Source organism: Medicago sativa, chromosome 7 (genome assembly GCF_051527215.1).
Source record: "Medicago sativa cultivar Bolivia chromosome 7, Bolivia_mono, whole genome shotgun sequence".
In the NCBI taxonomy this organism is placed as follows: domain Eukaryota; kingdom Viridiplantae; phylum Streptophyta; class Magnoliopsida; order Fabales; family Fabaceae; genus Medicago; species Medicago sativa.
The window spans coordinates 98,401,686-98,419,860 of NC_140755.1; the positions used below are offsets into that span (position 1 = coordinate 98,401,686).

At 33.9% G+C, this 18,175-nt stretch overlaps 2 protein-coding genes across 2 annotated transcripts; one reads left to right on the forward strand and one right to left on the reverse strand.

Annotated features, from left to right (window-relative positions):
- The first annotated feature begins 383 nt into the window (after positions 1-383).
- On the forward strand, positions 384-2,575 carry LOC146910982 (CASP-like protein 1E1). The gene is made up of 2 exons (XM_085727372.1): positions 384-680; positions 1,928-2,575. The coding sequence occupies exons 1-2, from the start codon at positions 454-456 to the stop codon at positions 2,271-2,273; spliced, it is 573 nt and encodes a 190-aa protein (XP_085583498.1). The 5' UTR covers positions 384-453; the 3' UTR covers positions 2,274-2,575.
- A 3,424-nt stretch (positions 2,576-5,999) lies between these two features.
- LOC146910983 (B-box type zinc finger protein with CCT domain-containing protein) lies at positions 6,000-8,815 on the reverse strand. Its single transcript, XM_085727373.1, has 4 exons — positions 8,211-8,815; positions 7,619-7,780; positions 6,973-7,280; positions 6,000-6,486 (listed from the first exon to the last, which is right to left on the reverse strand). Exons 1-4 carry the CDS (start codon positions 8,766-8,768, stop codon positions 6,396-6,398), a joined length of 1,119 nt encoding a protein of 372 aa, XP_085583499.1. The 5' UTR covers positions 8,769-8,815; the 3' UTR covers positions 6,000-6,395.
- Between the last annotated feature and the right edge of the window lie 9,360 nt (positions 8,816-18,175).

Genomic DNA, 18,175 nt, shown 5'->3' on the forward strand with positions numbered 1-18,175 from the left:
TTTGCCACTGCAACAAATGAGTAAAAACTGCTATATTGCTTTAAATTCAAAACCTACAATGAGTGAGCGAGCAGTGTACGAAAAGTAACAGAAGTATTAGCACCACTACATTTTAAATTATAAACTTCAATGCATGTTTATCATCAGTACCCTTATAAGGAAAATGTTAAAACGAAAAAAAGTTGTGATGGAACTGAATCCACAGAGACGTTGTGAGACAGATAAATTTGAAAAAGAAAGGAAGAAGATTGATGAAACACATTAAATATACATGTAGGGTCGTACAAGTTGCCTTGAATGCATTTCCAACCTCCCCACCTTACTCATTCACTCATAGATCTTCCTTTCTAATCTTACTACTATTTATTTATATACTCCTACTTTAACGTTCCTTACACACCAAAAACTATTCTACTAAATATTTATTATACTTCTTCAAAGAGTACTTACTATATGGGAAACCAGTCAAAGACAAGTGTGGATGGAGTTCACAGCGATGTGAAGGTTATGGAGATGAGAACTAGAAGTAGTGTTTATGATGTGTTGCTTAGGGTTCTTGGTTTCTTGCTTACTCTCACTGCTACTATCATTGTGGGTTTTGGCAAGGAGACTAAGGTCATTTCATATGCTTCATTGCAATTCAAAGCTACTGCTAAGTGGGAATATATGTCTGCTATTGTGTAAGCTCATCACATCTCTTCCTCTCTACTATATGCTCTTTCTCACCACTAGATAATTTAGTTTTTGAAATGTTAAGGGAAAGTAGTTCTCATGTTTTGTATTTTCCTTCATAGGTCAAGTTAACAAGTGCCCTAATAGCACTAATTAAGAAAACAAAAAATTGAAATTTCTAAATTTATTTCATTAACAAATGTTATAAGGGTACTCTTTAACATTTTCCTTTCATTTGTACTACCACCTTTCTTTTACAATTTTTTAAAACAGATCTTACATTTTTAAAATAAAAGATGTCAAAATATATATATTTTTTTGAAAATGTTTCTGGTTTGCTTTCCATCTTATCTTTATCCCAAATATTCACTACATTATCTTTTATCTCATTGATAACAATTTAAAATAAACCTAAATTTTCAAAACTATATACTGAAAATGTTTTAAGAAAGTAAATGGAGTCTAAATATGTTTTGAATCCTCAGCACATAGTGTTTTTATTTTTTTGAACCTTTATTTTATTTTTAGTCACTATAATATGTTAGTTAATAACGGTATATTTTTCAAAAAAAAAAACGGTATATTTTTCATTCAAAAGGTTTTTTTTAATATATAAGAAAATCCATTAGTAATCAATCAATATATAAGATGTGACGCAAATAGTATGTACTTAAGCTTGTGAGTAGGGTTTAGTAGTTGGTAAAAACAGTTGTTCTACTATATCAACATCTTAAATGAATTTTAATTAACTCGTGATATCTCCTTTCAAAAAAATTAATTCATCATATCTCTACAATTTCACAAAGATGCATTGGTTAACAAAAAAAATTATCTATTTCAAAAATAAAACCATTAATTTTTTTGAAGAAAAAAATAAAACCATTAATTAAAGTCTGTCATTATCAAATCTAAAACTTAACAAATCAAATCAGCTGGCCCATTAAAGCTTAACCAATCAACATCACTTTATTTATCATATTGGTCGTAGCTCCTTCCTCCCTATTTGGAATATAAATGTATTGGTATTTTTTAAGAGGTGTGATATTTGGACATTCTCAATTCAAATCTGTATTCGACACTTTATAAAATATAACTTAGATGTGTGTAATGTTAGAAGCGATGAGAGAAAAAATAATATAAAAGTCGAAAACAGTATATACATATAGTGTTGATGTCAGATTTTGTGCCTCGTTTGTTTTATATTTTTTTTGTCTTCCTAAGTAATTTCAAAGTGACTGACTTTATTCTCTCTTAGGTTTTTCTTGGTGACAAATGCTATAGGATGTTCATATGCTGCAATTTCTTTGGTGATTTCAACAATTGCAAGAACCAGTGGAAATAAAACAGCACTATTGATGATAACAATGCTAGACCTAGTTATAATGGCATTACTCTTCTCAGCCAATGGAGCTGCTGGTGCAGTGGGAGTGTTAGGACAGAAAGGAAACTCGCACGTGCAATGGATGAAAGTGTGCAATGTATTTGATGCCTATTGTCGTCACATGACTGTTGCTTTGGTCCTATCTATCATTGGTTCCACTGTCTTCCTTTTACTTGTGGCTCACTCTCTTTTCAAACTCCATTATTATAGATCAAACTAGATCATATACTATTACTACTGTTAATGTGTTATTTATTCTAGGTGTCAATTAATCTTGTTTTCTCATATTAATAACTAAAGTTGTTTTTATTAAATATAGGTACTATATGTAATTTATTATGCCTTTATTAAGTGAGTTTGCTAAGTACTAGTAGTAAATATTGTATCCCATATAAAAAACAAGAAGCAAATACTATTATTGTCTCCTATTTTATTTTAGAAGATGGTAGGTCTAATTATTTAAGAGGAGTAACACTTAAATATGCTACTTTTTCTGAATGCATGATGATGTTGATTAAGTCATTTCGCTTTTGAAAGTGTGTAAATGTAGTAATGCCGTATAGGTGAGCTAAGCTGCCCAAGAAATGAGAGGATCTAACTCTAAGATCAATATCAATATGTGACCTTCTTCACCTTCCTCCTTGAAAGGAAATTAATGTTTTACGCCTATAATAAATGAATGGAACATAGCGTAGTACATGAGGCAATTGCCAGAGTTTACTTTGAATTTCTTATATCTGAGCTCTAATATAAGCAAGACACTACTTTTTTTTAGTAGCAAAAACACTACTCAATACTCATATTTGGTGATGTCAACTATAATAAGTACTACATTTCATTACTTTTACTCTATTGAATAGTGTGATTTCTAAAATACACAATGATTTTAAATTTCTATGGATCCGGTTCTCATAAATCACAGTTTTTGAAATACACTTTTTTTTTTTTTTTATGGGATGAAGAAGATAAATTGCACTTAATCAAATTTCTTAACTCTCTTAAATCTTCTTAACTTTTCTCTCTTAAGTCTTCATTATATATGTCCACCAAGTTTCACAATTTCTCAACATATACTAATATATATCACGTTACATTAGGTTGACAAAACTTTTCTTAGTTTTCACCAACCTCAAATTTTGATAATTTTACACCAATACCAAATGTTGAGAGTGCATATACATTATATAGCTTTTTAAATTCTTCAACAAAAAAAATTATAAAGCTTTTTAAAATGTGTATTAATACTAGAAAATCATCAACACAATAGGGGTTGTGAAATGTAATTGTGATGCTATATTTTTTGGCCAAGAAACTAACGTGAATTGGGGTTTGTTTTGGCTACCATCTTGGAAGCTTCGGGGATATTCTTATTGCTATTCAATGAAGTGCAGATACAGGGCTTGTCAAAGTGGTGTTTGAGCTTGAAACTGAAACTGTTATTGATTGTGTTAATAGCTAAATCGCGGTCCAATAAAATCAGGCCACATCATCCAATAAGTTGACATCATGAACGAAAAGTAACGGTTTTTTAATTTGCAATCCTAGCAAAAAGGTTTGCATAGACTAAAATAAATAAAAAAACCGTAATTTTAACTGAGTTTTTATTATGGAACACACATTCAATTTTTGTGGCATGTCTTGTTGAAATTTTATATCTCTCTACTAGTAAGTTGCCTTTCATATCTACGCTGCGGTAAGCTGCTTTTTTCTTCTTCTTTCTTCTCAACTTTCTGTTTTTGCTCTTTCCAACTTGCAACTTATCCTTTGTATTCTCTCACGGATTAGGGGCTGAGTGGCGGTTCGAAAGAGCGTTGATTTAGGGGATTTGATTTTAGCTTTTGGAGTTGCTTTGGTTTTGGTTTTTTAATTTTTATTTGTTTAGGTGGTAGCTCTCAATGGGGTGGGGGGTGTCTTTGATAGTTTGTAAGAGTTTATATATGGCATATGGGTGTTCCACTTATATAAACTCTTTCTTATGTGTTCGTCTTGAACATCAATTTTGTTTTTCATAAATTTTGTTGTTCAGTTTTATGTTTATGGAACTTTTATCGTAGAAAAAAAGTTTAACAAAAATATACATTTAACTAAAATTTCTCATTTTTTTTTTTAACCAAACAGACCTTAAGATTCTCTCGACTTATGTGATAAATTATTATACACCGACATCCAATCACAACTCTTCAATTTACCACATCATGTTTTACGAATAAAACAAATAAGAAGTTACATAGTTCTTTCACATGTTTAGTGTAAACAATTTTACGCCGACTTTGCGTATCCATTAATTTCTATAATATATCTTCTTGTTTCTTTTTTGTTGCTCTTATTTATTTATTTATTTATTGCAACTGGATCTATTGTTTTTTGCATTACAAGTTACAACCTTGTTTTTTTTTTTAAGTTTAGAGATCCAAAATCATGAATAACTAGAGGCATAAAAAGAACTTAACATTTGTAATCAAAAGACTATTTTTAATTTTAAGAGTTTAACTACACAAATTCCACAATATTTTTTTTCTTAACTAGTGTTTCAAAGAGGTTTTTTTACCAATTTCCTGATTTTAAAACCTGCCTCCACTCCTTTTCTTGTAGTCACCTATTGGATAAATTTAACGTGCAAGAGCTCAATCACTTTCTACATTCGCTTAATCTAATAACTGGCATATGGTTGAAGACTTCAATAACATCTTCAGCCACCTTGACAGATTGATTTGTCTCCACGTAACTTATGCCTACAAATCTGAAGGAACTTTCGGTAATCAATAAATGTGTGTTTCTTTAAATATTGTATGTGTTTAATGTGATGTTCCAAGATACTCCCTCCCTCCGTCTTTTAATGTAACCACCCATTTGATTTTATTTTTGTCCCTAAATGTAACCTCCTTTTCAAATTACTAGATGCATTTATTACTTTTTTCCTAAACATACCCCTAATTAATACTACTAACTTGTCTTGAAATATGAATAGTCAAATTTAATACACATACAAACAAAGGACAATTTGGTAATATTAATACACAAAACAGACACATTAATTACACTGACAACTTTTCTTAAGAAATGTGAAAAATACAAAAGGGGGTTACATTAAGGGACGGAGGGAGTACTAAAGCAGACGAGTCTCTACCGACGGCGGCTACAGGCTACACCCTACGAACTTATTATCTCTTTTCTTAGAATAAAACAATGCACAGCAGAGATTTGATTGCCGACAGTTTTGTGAGGTGTTGTGAATTTCTTATCTTGCTTAACATTACCACTACAAATAGGGACAGTGCACTTGTATAAATTTTCAAGATTGCTTAAAGCCTTGAATAAATAAATTATAAAACACGGTTACAGGCTGTGAGTGAGTGACTTGCTTAAATAAAAGGTTGCGTTATAATGTTTGTTTGGTAGGTAAGAGCATTCATCAACTGTTTCCATTCAATGCAAAAAGGGAAACAATCCCATTACTAGAGAGGACACCACAACACGGTTACGTAGGAATATATTCCTAAGCATTCATTATCCAACTTCAATCCAACTTCAATCCAAGGGTTCACACTTTTTCTTCTCTTTTTGGTATACATCTCAGCACATTTATAAAACTCAGAGGAATGCCTAGAACTACAACTTTACATGGTTAAGCATTCATACTATGATTGTAAATTTGGTGAGTTTGACAAAATCACAATGACACGGTTTTATTGAAGCTCCCAAATACATGTTTTGCCAAAATCAGAGTGATATATCGCGATTTTGTTAAACTCACCGATAAACTAAATAGTCATAATATTTATTGGGTTGAAAAATAGAAGACCAGGATGAAGTATATGACTCCTTGCCCAAACATAAGCACCTTCCAAGCTACAGCTTCAAGAACAACTACAGAATGCAGTAACTAGCAAAATGCTTCCTTCTTGATGTACTTCTGCTCCAAGTCTACCATAGGTGCTCCATAATATAATATAAGAAACTGAAACAAGCATATATATAAATAAAATGCGGACAGGTAGTGTCCGCAAACTTACAAGTGTTTCCCCCCAGCTAAAACTACAAAAGTTAGCAATTCAAATACAAATACAAAAAAAAAAAACAGAACTGTTATGTGGTTTTTCTATCTATATCAGAGCATAAAGTTGATGATTTGCCAGGCAAAACAAATCTGATAATACTACTGTCAACGGTATTGCGTCAATTTGACTGCACAGTATCAAAGCTCTGGATCCAAGGATACACAACATCATACATCGCATGCAAAATTTAAATAAGTTCACTATACAACAAGGGACATGTTACATAATTTATGTGACTTGAGCCAAGGATTTTCGTTAAGTTGTTGTAGCAGCCTACCATGATTTCAGTGCTCTATCTTGGCAAATCGGCCCTTAACTCTTGTCCTGCTCTCCGCCCGAACTTTACGTGATTCATACCTTATATGCTTGTCATATCTGTTGTTTTTCATGTAAATACATGGGGTGGTTATGAATTTATTTAAACAATCATCAAGATCTTAAATGTGCATGCACCTAGCTCATTGATCAACAATCCAACCATCATTTGAAAATTGCAAAGAGATGAAAATCCATGATCAATTACAGAACCACAATTCACAGTAAATGGAACAGGAAAATAACAGAAGTTTTTTTTGAGAAAAACCTACATTGAACTTCTTCAATTTTCAAAATTGAGAAAACTATGCTGCATAATATTATTTTTTCCTTGATATCTCTCAAATAAAATATATCAAAAGGAAAATCCAATGAAAATATCCAGTGATCAAGCCATATTACTTGGGAGTCATCATCGATAATATAAGAAAAAAAATACTCGACTCTAGTTATGAGTAGATTAAATGAATGATCATACGAAAGAATGTGTTCATATATTCAATGTCTTGAAGTATGGAGTTCAGATATGGAGTCACGACCACATACCTTCTTGTTTTCTTCTTTTGCTTGTACCGTAATAATGCAGAATCCCTTTCTTGACTTGCTAACTCATATGGAGAAGGAACGGCTTTAGGAGTAGTTGACAAGGTTTCAGACTTGAGATACTCTGAAGGCGTCCCTCCGTTGTTACAGTGGTTGAGAGATTCTGAAGGCGTCCCTCCGTTGTTACACTGGGTATGAGGCTCCCCAGCAGAAGATACAGAATGTTTAAGTGAAATTTCTTCGGTGTGAGCTTTGAATGATGTATCAACAGGAACAACTTGATGCATAGGCTCGCTACTTTCTCTGAGCCACTGAAATGATAACATTACTAAAATTAGTAAATATATGTACTATTTTCAATAGAACATAGAAATTAGAATAACAACCACCTGGCTCATCTTATATCAATACCATAGCAAGTTCGTTTACCAAAAAGAGTGAAGATAGGAGCAATCAAAAAAGAGGGAAAAATAAACAAGGTGCATTGAATCAAGAGAATCAGAGATGCAAAACAAGGCGTCATCTGTGATTTATACATACACACAAATAAACATTAAAAGGTTGAAAATGGTCTTAAAACAAGAAATCCATTATCAGGAATGAGGATCAACAACACAGTACAAAAACAACAAATGAATAGAAGCATTACCTCATTTGAAGGAACAATATCAGCCTTTACATCGCAATCAAAACCTGTAGATAAATTTGCCGATGGTATATATTCTTCAGGATCATAGGGCTCAGACTTTGTCATCTCACGAAGCTGATTTAAAATCTCTTCTCTGTGTCTACCACAAGCAGCCTTACGGTTCTGTTTCAATAACAACAATACCAGAACATGTTAAAATTGCAGCAATACACACATAATTTCAATTTGTTCAACTCAAGTGGTTAAAAGGGTTTTTTTTTGGGGTGGTTAAAGGGTTTTTAGTAAAGCCGAACTCCAAATTACTTAGGGTTTGTTTCCCCTAAGAATCAGAGAATTAAAACAAAAAAATATACACATAATTTCACTATGTTCTTTTACATTTATCTCCAAACAGTCCAAAATCCAAAAACAAAAACTAATCATGTTTTCACTTTCCTAATTTAGCACTAATCCCATCATGCCTTGTTTATGATCAAGATCTGAACAAATAAATAATAATAAACTAATCAATTATCCTAAAAAGACAGAATGAATTTCTATTACATAATTTAAAAACAGAGAAAGAAGGAGAGAGATTATCCATCAATTATACCTTGGGCAAAGGAGGAACCTCCATAGCACGATAATTATGAGAAGAAGGGGAAGAAGAAATAAGATCGTCAAGACTAACAAAAGAAGGAGCATCCCAAACAAACATATCAGACAGTCCTTCAATCTCATACCCAACAAACCCATCTCCTACACTTTCCTGAGGCAAAAGCAAAGATTTTTTTCCAATATCCTGCAAACCCAGAATCGACAAAAGCTCAGTAACTGAAGGGCACCCTGTAAAACCCTCAAGAGGCCTTCGTTCATGAGGTGAAGATAGTGAAAGGTTGTGATTTTCCCAGTCACAGTTTTGACAGAAAACAGAGGATTCTGTAGAACAGAGTATAGTAGCAGGTGAATCATCGCATGAATCACAGATTAAGGAGCGTGTGTGCTTAGAGAAGAGTTGATTTGTGGAGTGAACTTCACGGTCACAAGAGAAACAGAGTTTGGCTGAATCTGCTCTGCAGTATATAACTGCGTTTGAATTGCCACAATAATCACAAGGTCGAAATAGTTTGTGTGAAGGGTTAGGGTTAGGGTTTCTAGGAGAACCACCCATGGTGTGGTTTAAGAGAGAGCGTGTGAGAGAGAGATGAGAGAAAATGTGAGGAGAAAAGGTTATGTGGAATGAGGATATGGTTTGAAGAGAGTGGCAAAAGAGGATTTGGCATGTGACTCATTCATTTCTTGGAGAGCAAGCACAAGTTGTTGAAGTGAGGATAATGGAATTGACATTTTTGTTGTCATTAGAGAAAGAGAAATGCTTTGACTTTTAAGTTCGAAACTTATAGTAATTTCATATTTTGTTTTTTTTTTATTTTGGGAAATTTGATTCTATTTAGAAGAATTAACTAAAGTAATGAAATATGTAGAAAATATCAATATTACAATAATACGGTTGAAGTAAAAAACGTATTAGATTCGAGTGCTAGAGAAAGTGTTGCATACATTGATTTTACCCAATAAAAGAGTAAATGATAAAGAGAGTGCTCAAAAGAGAGTGTTGCTAGCATTCCTCTTAGAAGAATTAACTAAAGTAATGAAATATGTAGAAAATATCAATATTACAATAATATGGTTGAAGTAAAAAACGTATTAGATTCGAGTCTTGTAAATGAATAAAATATGGTTGGGAGGAAAGACGCCACTAAAAATAATAATAAAAAGTTTTAGAAGAAGATTGATCATCAACAAAATTGAGAATATTTTGCATAAATAAGATAGTCATAAAAAACAATGCAAAGATAGTATAGAAATTTAACATTGCTTCATTTGTGAAACTCATGCACAACACTAATCTGTCACAAGAATTACAACATTTATTATTTATAAGTTATAATGAAATTATTAACGTACAATTGTAAACTATTGAAATAAGCTTAAACTATTTTTTTTTTATGTCTTTTAAAAGAGTAAATGAAAATTAATTAGTTTTCCCTTTAAAAAAAGAATTAATTAGTTTTGAAAATATTATTTATCTGCTTGTAACTACAATGTTAACCTACGTGTTCACCTATTAAATGACCTAAATAACTATTCATGTCAAATCTTGTGGATAAAATTTAAAAACTCTTTGATGAAGTGGTTGAGTTTGAATTCAATTTATAAATGTTCATGTGTTAAAATCTGAGTGAGAGATTTTACGTTTATTATAATCTTCTTTGATTTGAAAAAGTAATCTAGTAGGTAGTTGTGTGTAGAGAATAAAGGTTAAAAAAATTATGTTGATACCTAACTTATAGATTTTATTAGACTTTTAATCTTTTTGTTGTAGGCAAAAAAAATTATCATAAAGAGGACCGAAATCCGAAAGAGAAAAAAAAAAACATATTAAAATTAAATGAGAGATCAAAATTTCTATAACATCAACTTCTAAAGAGCTTCCATAGTTTGCTAAAACAAACATCAGCACAATAGTTGAATTTGATGTATGAATGTTTCACACTACTTCCTAATCAAGATTAAACAATCTACAAATACGCACTATCAACGACCTGTCAACCAGACTCACATTCTCATCCTTGTTGATTGATGATGCAACTAACAACAACTATGGAATCCACATAAACATCAATTGCTCGAAACCCAATCCTTCTCGCATATTTTAGGCCTTCAAACACTCACTAAAGCTTAGTCATACACGCACAATACTTTTTAAAACATTTGGCAAAATCATCCGATCATTCTCTCTGATAAGATCCATCTATATACAATCTAACTCACTCTTTTAAAAGACACTTCCAACCAACTAAAACCAACTTCGCGGCGAATCTTCGCAACCATTTTATAGAGTTCTTTAAAGCAAATTCATCCTCTCATTTTTATTTTTTTTTTGGTTGATTATTGGAGAGATAATTCAATAGTTTGTTATTAGCATCAGTCAAATACAAAGCCACAAAGAGTGATTGAACTTAACTGGGATTTGGGGAAAGGGGTTAAAATTTAGAGGATAAATAGTCAAATAGTCAAACACAGATAATTCGTTTTCTAGACCGGAAAAGAAGCTTACGCGGACAACGGATATTTACGCTTGTGGGACATATTAGACAAAAAGCCAAAAGGACCTTTTAGCCGAACTTGCTGGAAACAAAGTCTGGGCCCCACTTCACTGTTACAAGTTGCAACTAACAACCTGGTGAAGTGAATCATCACCAATATTGATTGTTGAAGAGGAATAAAATATTATTTTAGGTGAAAATATTTTCAGAATAAAAAAAGGGTTTTCCCGGAAAAAAGGCTTACACAAATTTTAATGTGATTTTTGTGGAGAAAACGTGACAAATTAAACACCGCGACTCTTTTCACCTGCAACATATTAAAACGGGTTGTACTTCAAAAAACAAATCAAAGGAATTTTAATGTGTTTTTTTAAAGATCTTAAGTACTTTTTTTAAAAAAAGAAAATAATTGTTCATATAAAGTTTTAATGTGTTAAATGCATTATTTTTTAGATAATTTTTTTCTTTAAACTTCTTAAGACACTTAAAGAATCATACATGTGATTTTTTTTTTTTTTTTACAGAAAGATAGTACATGTTATGTTATTCATGGTTTATTTTTTTTATAGAAATATGTTTTTTTTATGTTATTAGTGGCTATTCCCTATATTTTCATCAAAACAATCAATATTTAATTATTTTCATCAAAACAATCAACGTACAATTGTAAAATAATCAACATTTATTACATGTAAATTACGAACAATATTTTTCATTATATTTTGATTTTGATTAAAATTATATGTGTAGATATCTGTGACTTGCAAATTGTACAAATCATGTTTCTTTTTTTAATTTTTTTTTTGAAGAAATGTTTCTTTTTTAATGAACCAACAATATAGCAAATACTTCATCCGGTCACTATTATAAGCAAAACTTTACTTTTTAAGTACATTGAATAATTAATGTATACATTGAATAATTAATGTATCTAGTCTTTATTTTAAATTAGACACATTAATTATCCAATGTATCTAAAAAGTGACCGGAGGGAGTAGATGATATCTTTATTTCTTTTATCTTTTTTAATGACATCAACAATATAACATTTTGTAGACAAGTTTTTTTTTTTGACGATAAATATGAAGGTGAGAAAAACACAAGAAGGGGGGTTGAATTGTGTTTTGAAAAATTCTTCTTTTCTCCTAAAAACTGAACACACTGATCAGAAGCTAGGTGAGACAGCTTCTGAAGTGATAATCAGAATCTAAATGCAGTGGAATAAAACAGAGAGAGAGAAGAAGAACGACACAAAGCAATTATACTGGTTCCTTCCACAATCCGGAAGTAGTCCAGTCCCCCTTGCACTTCCAAGGAGATTTCACTATGAGTAATATCTGATTACAAATGCTCAAGCACACAAGCAAGAGACTTCCAATGCTCAAGCACACAAGCAAGAGACTTCCTTTGCTCAAGAACACAATCAAGAGACTTCCTGCTCAAGCACAACTGCTAGAGACTTCCTAACTAAACAAAATTACACAGAAAATTGTTTAAGGTTGAACACTTGATATACAATCAGAGGTGCTCACAATACAAATCAGATACAGACTCAATGGACTTAAGAATTTCTAAGATATGACTTTGAGACACAGAAATTCTAAGTGAATGCAGAACAATTTCAGCAGAGGTTTGGTACTTGTGAAAATCTTGTGAGTCTTTCGTTTAGCGTTCTTGCATTACCAAATCTCTAGGTCTTCACTCCTTTATATAGAGGTGTGAAAGAGACGTTGTGAAATTGCCAGCGCACCAAAGAGTCGTTGTTGAAGCTTGATCTTTCACCAATGATCTATTGCCTGATTTGGTTGTTGTCCTATGAAGAACCAATTTGAAATCCATTCCTTATCCAAAGGAACATATATGCAGGCGAGACCGTATTCTGGAGCTGTTTTCTTGTCTTGAAGCGTGGACACAAAACAGAGTAGTGGAGAACGTGGTTGTACAATTCGTACAAAGTACAATGTCAACGCTTTCGTCCAAAATGCAAGCACAAGCCTTCAAACACCTTTGAAATGACCGTTGCAAAATTCCACTAATCCTTTGTTTGTGTTTTCGAATCCAATGGACAGCTTTTGCATTGATAATTCTTCAATTCTTGAATCTTTTGCAAATCCAGTTGAGATTCAGCTTCTGGTGAAATAGCTTCTGATGAGGCAGCTTCTGATGATGCAGCTTCTGATGATATGACTTCTGCAGCTTCTGATGACGCAGCTTCTGATGATGTGGCTTCTGGACCTCTTGTCTTCAGAAGCACTATTCTTCAGGAGTGGCTTACTTCAGGAGCGCTATTTCTTCAGGAGCAGCTTGACTTCAGGAGCACTATTTCTTCAGAATCATCTAAGCTTCATTTTCTTTTGCTCTTTATTTGCTCATTCAGAACCAATGATGATGTAACTTTATAATTATGGTCCTGTACACTTGAACAAATATTAGCTAGTCCAATTTACAATTTTTAATACCTTGTTATCATCAAAACTCTTTAAGGTTCATTGTTAAACACATTTTGTTCCAACAATCTTCCCCTTTTTGATGATGACAAACAAAAGTATTTAAAATTGATCAATTGTTGTTAATCTAATTAACAAGTTGACTTTGGGGTTCTGAGGTTTGTAAGCTCAGAATCTGAGGTTTGTAAGCTCAAACTCCCCCTGAGTCTGATAGTATTTAAGGTGAGGTTTGTAAGCTCCCCCTAAGTTCTATCCAGGTTAATTAAATTCATTTTTCGCACAATAAAGAATATCAGAGCTTAAAAACAAAATTGAATCATTGAAAGAATTAACTTATAGATAAGAAGAATGGTTCAATTAATTTTACTTGAATTTTGATACTCCTTCGTTCGTTCATAGCTTATACCAATAAGGTAAAAAAATGATAGAAGTTTTTCAAAAAATTTCAAATGCCATTAATGGGGCTCAGAGCCTTTAAATACTTGTCACATATACTCCCCCTTTTGTCATTATCAAAAAAGATAAAAATAAGCATAAAAGACAAAAAGATTTGAGAAAAACTCAAACAAAAGAGAGTATACAAGAAATTAATTAAATAAATCAGATCAAAAATATATGAACATGAATATCTAAAATATCAGAAGCAGCTAAACAGTCAGAATCAGTAAGCATTCAGAAGCATAGAGAAATAAAACACGATGGTTTCAGAAGCAAGGACTAGGAATTTAAAACAAACAACAAACAAAAAGAAAAACACAAGGGTGTGCAACTAAGGGTTGGTTTGTTGTTGTTTCTTCATCTCCTCCATTTCTTCAATCTTCTTCTGCAACAGTTCTTCAAGCTGTTGTTGCCTCTGGAGATGAGCTTGTTCCCTTTCCTTAGCTTCTTGCTGCTGCTGAGCCATCTGTTTCTTCAGAAGCTTACACAACCTTGCTTCTCTGGTCAAGTAATCCGTTTCTAAGAAGAAAGGCTGGTTTGCCAGGAGCAGTGTAGAACTTCTTACTCTAAGACTCTGATTCAGATTTTCCATTAGCCTTCTGACTGATGCTTGCTTGACTCTGATGCATTTAGCCTTGATCTCTTCAATAAGCTCAGCTGCCCGGTTCTGAAGAGATGCCCAGGAGTCTTCATATGCACTTGTGAGATCAATTGTCCTTCGTTGATCCACAAGATTATGCAATCTACTAAGGATTGTCAGAAGCTCAGAATTAATATATCCAGATTCCAGGATGTTTGTGGGTGGTTGTTCAAGGATTTCAAGATCAGAATCACTGATTTCCAAATCTTGAAAAGGGTTAGGAATTGGAATGGTAAAGTGTGTTTGAGTGTTTGAAGATGAAGGCTGGTCAGAGGCAATGTGAGTGGTAGAGGTTGAGACTTGAACATTGACTAGAGAGATGTCAACATCCATGGGAGTTGGTTGTGGGGAGTGTTCAATTTCAGTTGGTGGTTGTTGTGGTGAAGTTGATGTTTGAGTGTTGAGTTGGGGGTCAATGGTAGCTGTTGGTGATTGTGGGGGTGTTGTGGGTTTATGTGGTTCAGGTGTTTGTTGATGGGGGTTTTCTGAAACAACGTTTTCAGAAGCAGCTGCTTCTGGAGTTGCTTCAGAGGCCTTTTCTGAGGTAAATTTGTCTATAGGTAACTCACCTGAGTAGTGGAGAGCAAGATTGTCTAAGACAGAAGTGTCTTCTATTTGTTCAGGTACTGATGGTGAAGAAGGTGAAATGGAGATAGAGGTGACTGGAATCTGGATTACCTCAGCTGCAGGGCTAGCTTCAGAAGTGATCTTCTGTGGACCAGCAGCTTGAGGAACTACTTCTGAAGTTCCCTCTTCTGGAGCATCTTCCATAAAAATCATCATTTCTTCATCCTCATTGTCTTCAGTAGACTTACCAGCAATGGCTCTTACTTCAGCCAATTTCTCTTTGAAGTACCTATCACAATCTTCCATTCCCAAGGCCTTGAGCTTTTCATCTCTTTGATGAGTGTATTGTGCTTTTAGATCCTTTTTGTCTGAAATAAGTTCAGAAGCACGTTCATCTGCCATCCTTTTCCTTATTGGAGTCATCTCAACCATAGGACTCACAAGTTGAAGGGGAGCCTTCTTCTTCTTCAGCTTGGGATCAGCCTCTTCTTTCTCCATTTCTTCAAGAGCTTCCTCCAGCTGCTCTTGAGTGATTACCAAGTCTGCCTTACCTTTTCTTCTCTTCTGAGGAATAGAAGCAGCACCAATCTTCTGCATCTTTCCTTTATCCTTGATAGAAACAGGTTTAGCTTCAGACTTAGCAACTTTAGCAATAGCAGCTTCTGACTCAGTACTGGTTCTGGCCTTCTTTCCTTTAGTAGGAGCAGCATCAGATTCAGAACTAGTTCTGGCCCTTTTCCCTTTAGGTGCATCAGAAACAGCAGCTTCTGACACAGCAACTGCTTTGGCCTTCTTGCCTTTCCCTTTAGCAAGAGCAGCTTCCTCCTGAGACCTCGCATCTTCCTCCAAGACGTACCCAGCTACTAATCTAGCTAAGTGTTCAGGATTACTTTCCTTAACTATGGAAGGAAAGTCCCTGATAATCTCAGATTCTTCTGTGGTCAACTCCAACCATTTCTCATCTTTAGGAGCTGTCTTGAAAAAGTGCATTGAATGCAAAGTCTTGCTACTGATAGTCTTCTCTGCAGTAGAAACTTCGAAGCATTTATCAGAAGCATCCCTTGTTCTTCTCAACAAATCCAGCACTTTCCCTTGATAAAAGATCTCAGAGAGCAATCTTCCATAGGGCACTTGTTTCCTTCCTTTGACTGTGCTTTCATTAATAGCCCAGCAGAGATGATCCAATACATATCTTGGAAAGTTTATCTTTTCCAGATTGGTCATGAAATAGATTGCTAGCTTCTGTTGGTTGTTGGGTTGATCAGACCCACCTGCTCTTTGAAAGAAGCAATCGTTGCTGAATTTCACCAACATTCTATTGTGAATCTCCATTTCAGAAGGCTTAGCATCTTTGTTTTCACCCAGAAGAGTGTTGTAGTAGTTTTGCAGCAGGACATCATCCTTCTTAACAATTTCTTGAAACCTTCCTTCTGCATCCATTCTACAAGCTTTAGCAACTATCTCCTCTGTGATGATTACAGGAATACCCATCACTTCAGACCTTATCTCAAGGCTACTGAAGGAAGTGGGATTCAACTCAATCTCCTTCTTTCCTTTCTTCGACCCAACTGGTTTATCCGCTGCCTTCACAGGCTTTCTATTGACAATTTCAGCCCTTAACCAGAAATCTTTGACCAAGTTCACATATGTTGGCCCATTTAGCATGTTGAAGTAGCCAGACAGTTTCTGAGTTTCTACGTAGCCTTCCATGTCCACTTCGTACTTCTTGAGTGAAGTGAAGTCCACTGGTGATTCTACTTGGACGATTAAGGATTTCCATGGAATATCCATAGTCTTCTCTTTGTAGATGGACCCAGATTCTGATACGCTTTGCTTGTTTGATGTAGATTCTGAAACTTTTGAGCTTGATGATGCCATTTGATGATTGACGAAGATTTGAAGAAGATGAAGATTTTAGGGTTCTAAGGTTGAGAGAATGCGCTTACTTCGCAAGAGGTTTGAGAGCAAATGTGTTTGTTGTGAGTGAGTAGTGTGTGAATTGTCAAAGTGTTAAAAGTAAAACGATTGCAATTCAAAAGAGACAAACAAACATAACATTAATGACAAAATTGGGGGCGCGTGAAAAGTACTTTCAAAGCTATTAAATCATCATTGCCCTTTTAGTTATACACCAACACATACAGGCCACGTAAGAAGTTCACATAGTAACTACCAAGTTAGTGGGCCAGAAGTTACTTTTTAAAAGGTAACTTCCAACGTTTCCACTAATTCAACTATTCAGAAGCAACAAATCCAGCTTCTGGACTTCAGATTCTGACGTCATCATCAGAAGCGAGTTTTCCTCAGAACCTCAATAGAGAGCTTCTGATGGACTACCGCTTCTGAACTAACTTCAGAACCTAAAATCCTATTCAGGAGCAAGCAAGCATTTAATCAGATACAAAGTGCATGTTCAAATTTTTCTTTATAAAATCAAATCTTTCAACAGTTAAAGGCTTAGTAAATATATCAGCCCATTGATTTTCAGTATCAATGAATTGTATATCTAAAATTCCTTTTTGAACATAATCTCTGATAAAATGGTGTTTGATTTCAATGTGCTTGGCTCTTGAATGCAAAATTGGATTTTTAGACAAACAAATAGCAGCAGTATTATCACAATAAATGGGAATACTGTTAGCAGTTATCTGATAATCTTCCAACTGATGTTTCATCCAAAGTAGTTGTGTACAACAACTTGCAGCTGAAATGTATTCTGCTTCTGCTGTAGACATAGCAATAGTTGTTTGTCTTTTGCTAGCCCAGGATATAAGATTATCACCCAGAAATTGACAATTGCCACTGGTTGACTTTCTTTCAATCCTATCACCAGCATAATCAGCATCACAGAATCCAATTAGCTTATAATCTAAGGATTTCCTACAAAGGAGTCCAAGATTAGTTGTTCCTTTCAAATACCTGAAGATTCTCTTGACAGCAGTCATATGAGATTCTTTAGGATCTGATTGGAATCTTGCACACAAGCATACACTGAATAAAATATCTGGCCTAGATGCAGTGAGGTATAACAAAGAACCAATCATACCTCTATACAGCTTCTGATCTACTTTAGCTCCTTCATCTTCTTTGCTTAAGGTGCACGTAGGGTGCATTGGAGTGTTCATCACTTTACAATCTTCAAGTTTGAACTTCTTCAGAAGCTCCTTTGTGTACTTTGATTGATGAACATACACTCCATCTTTGCATTGATTGATTTGAATGCCAAGGAAGAACTTCAGCTCTCCCATCATGCTCATTTCAAATTCATCCTGCATCAACTCAGAAAATTCCTTGCAAAGAGATGCATTAGTAGAACCAAATATTATATCATCAACATATATTTGCACAACAAGAATATCTTTCCCAAGGGTCCTTC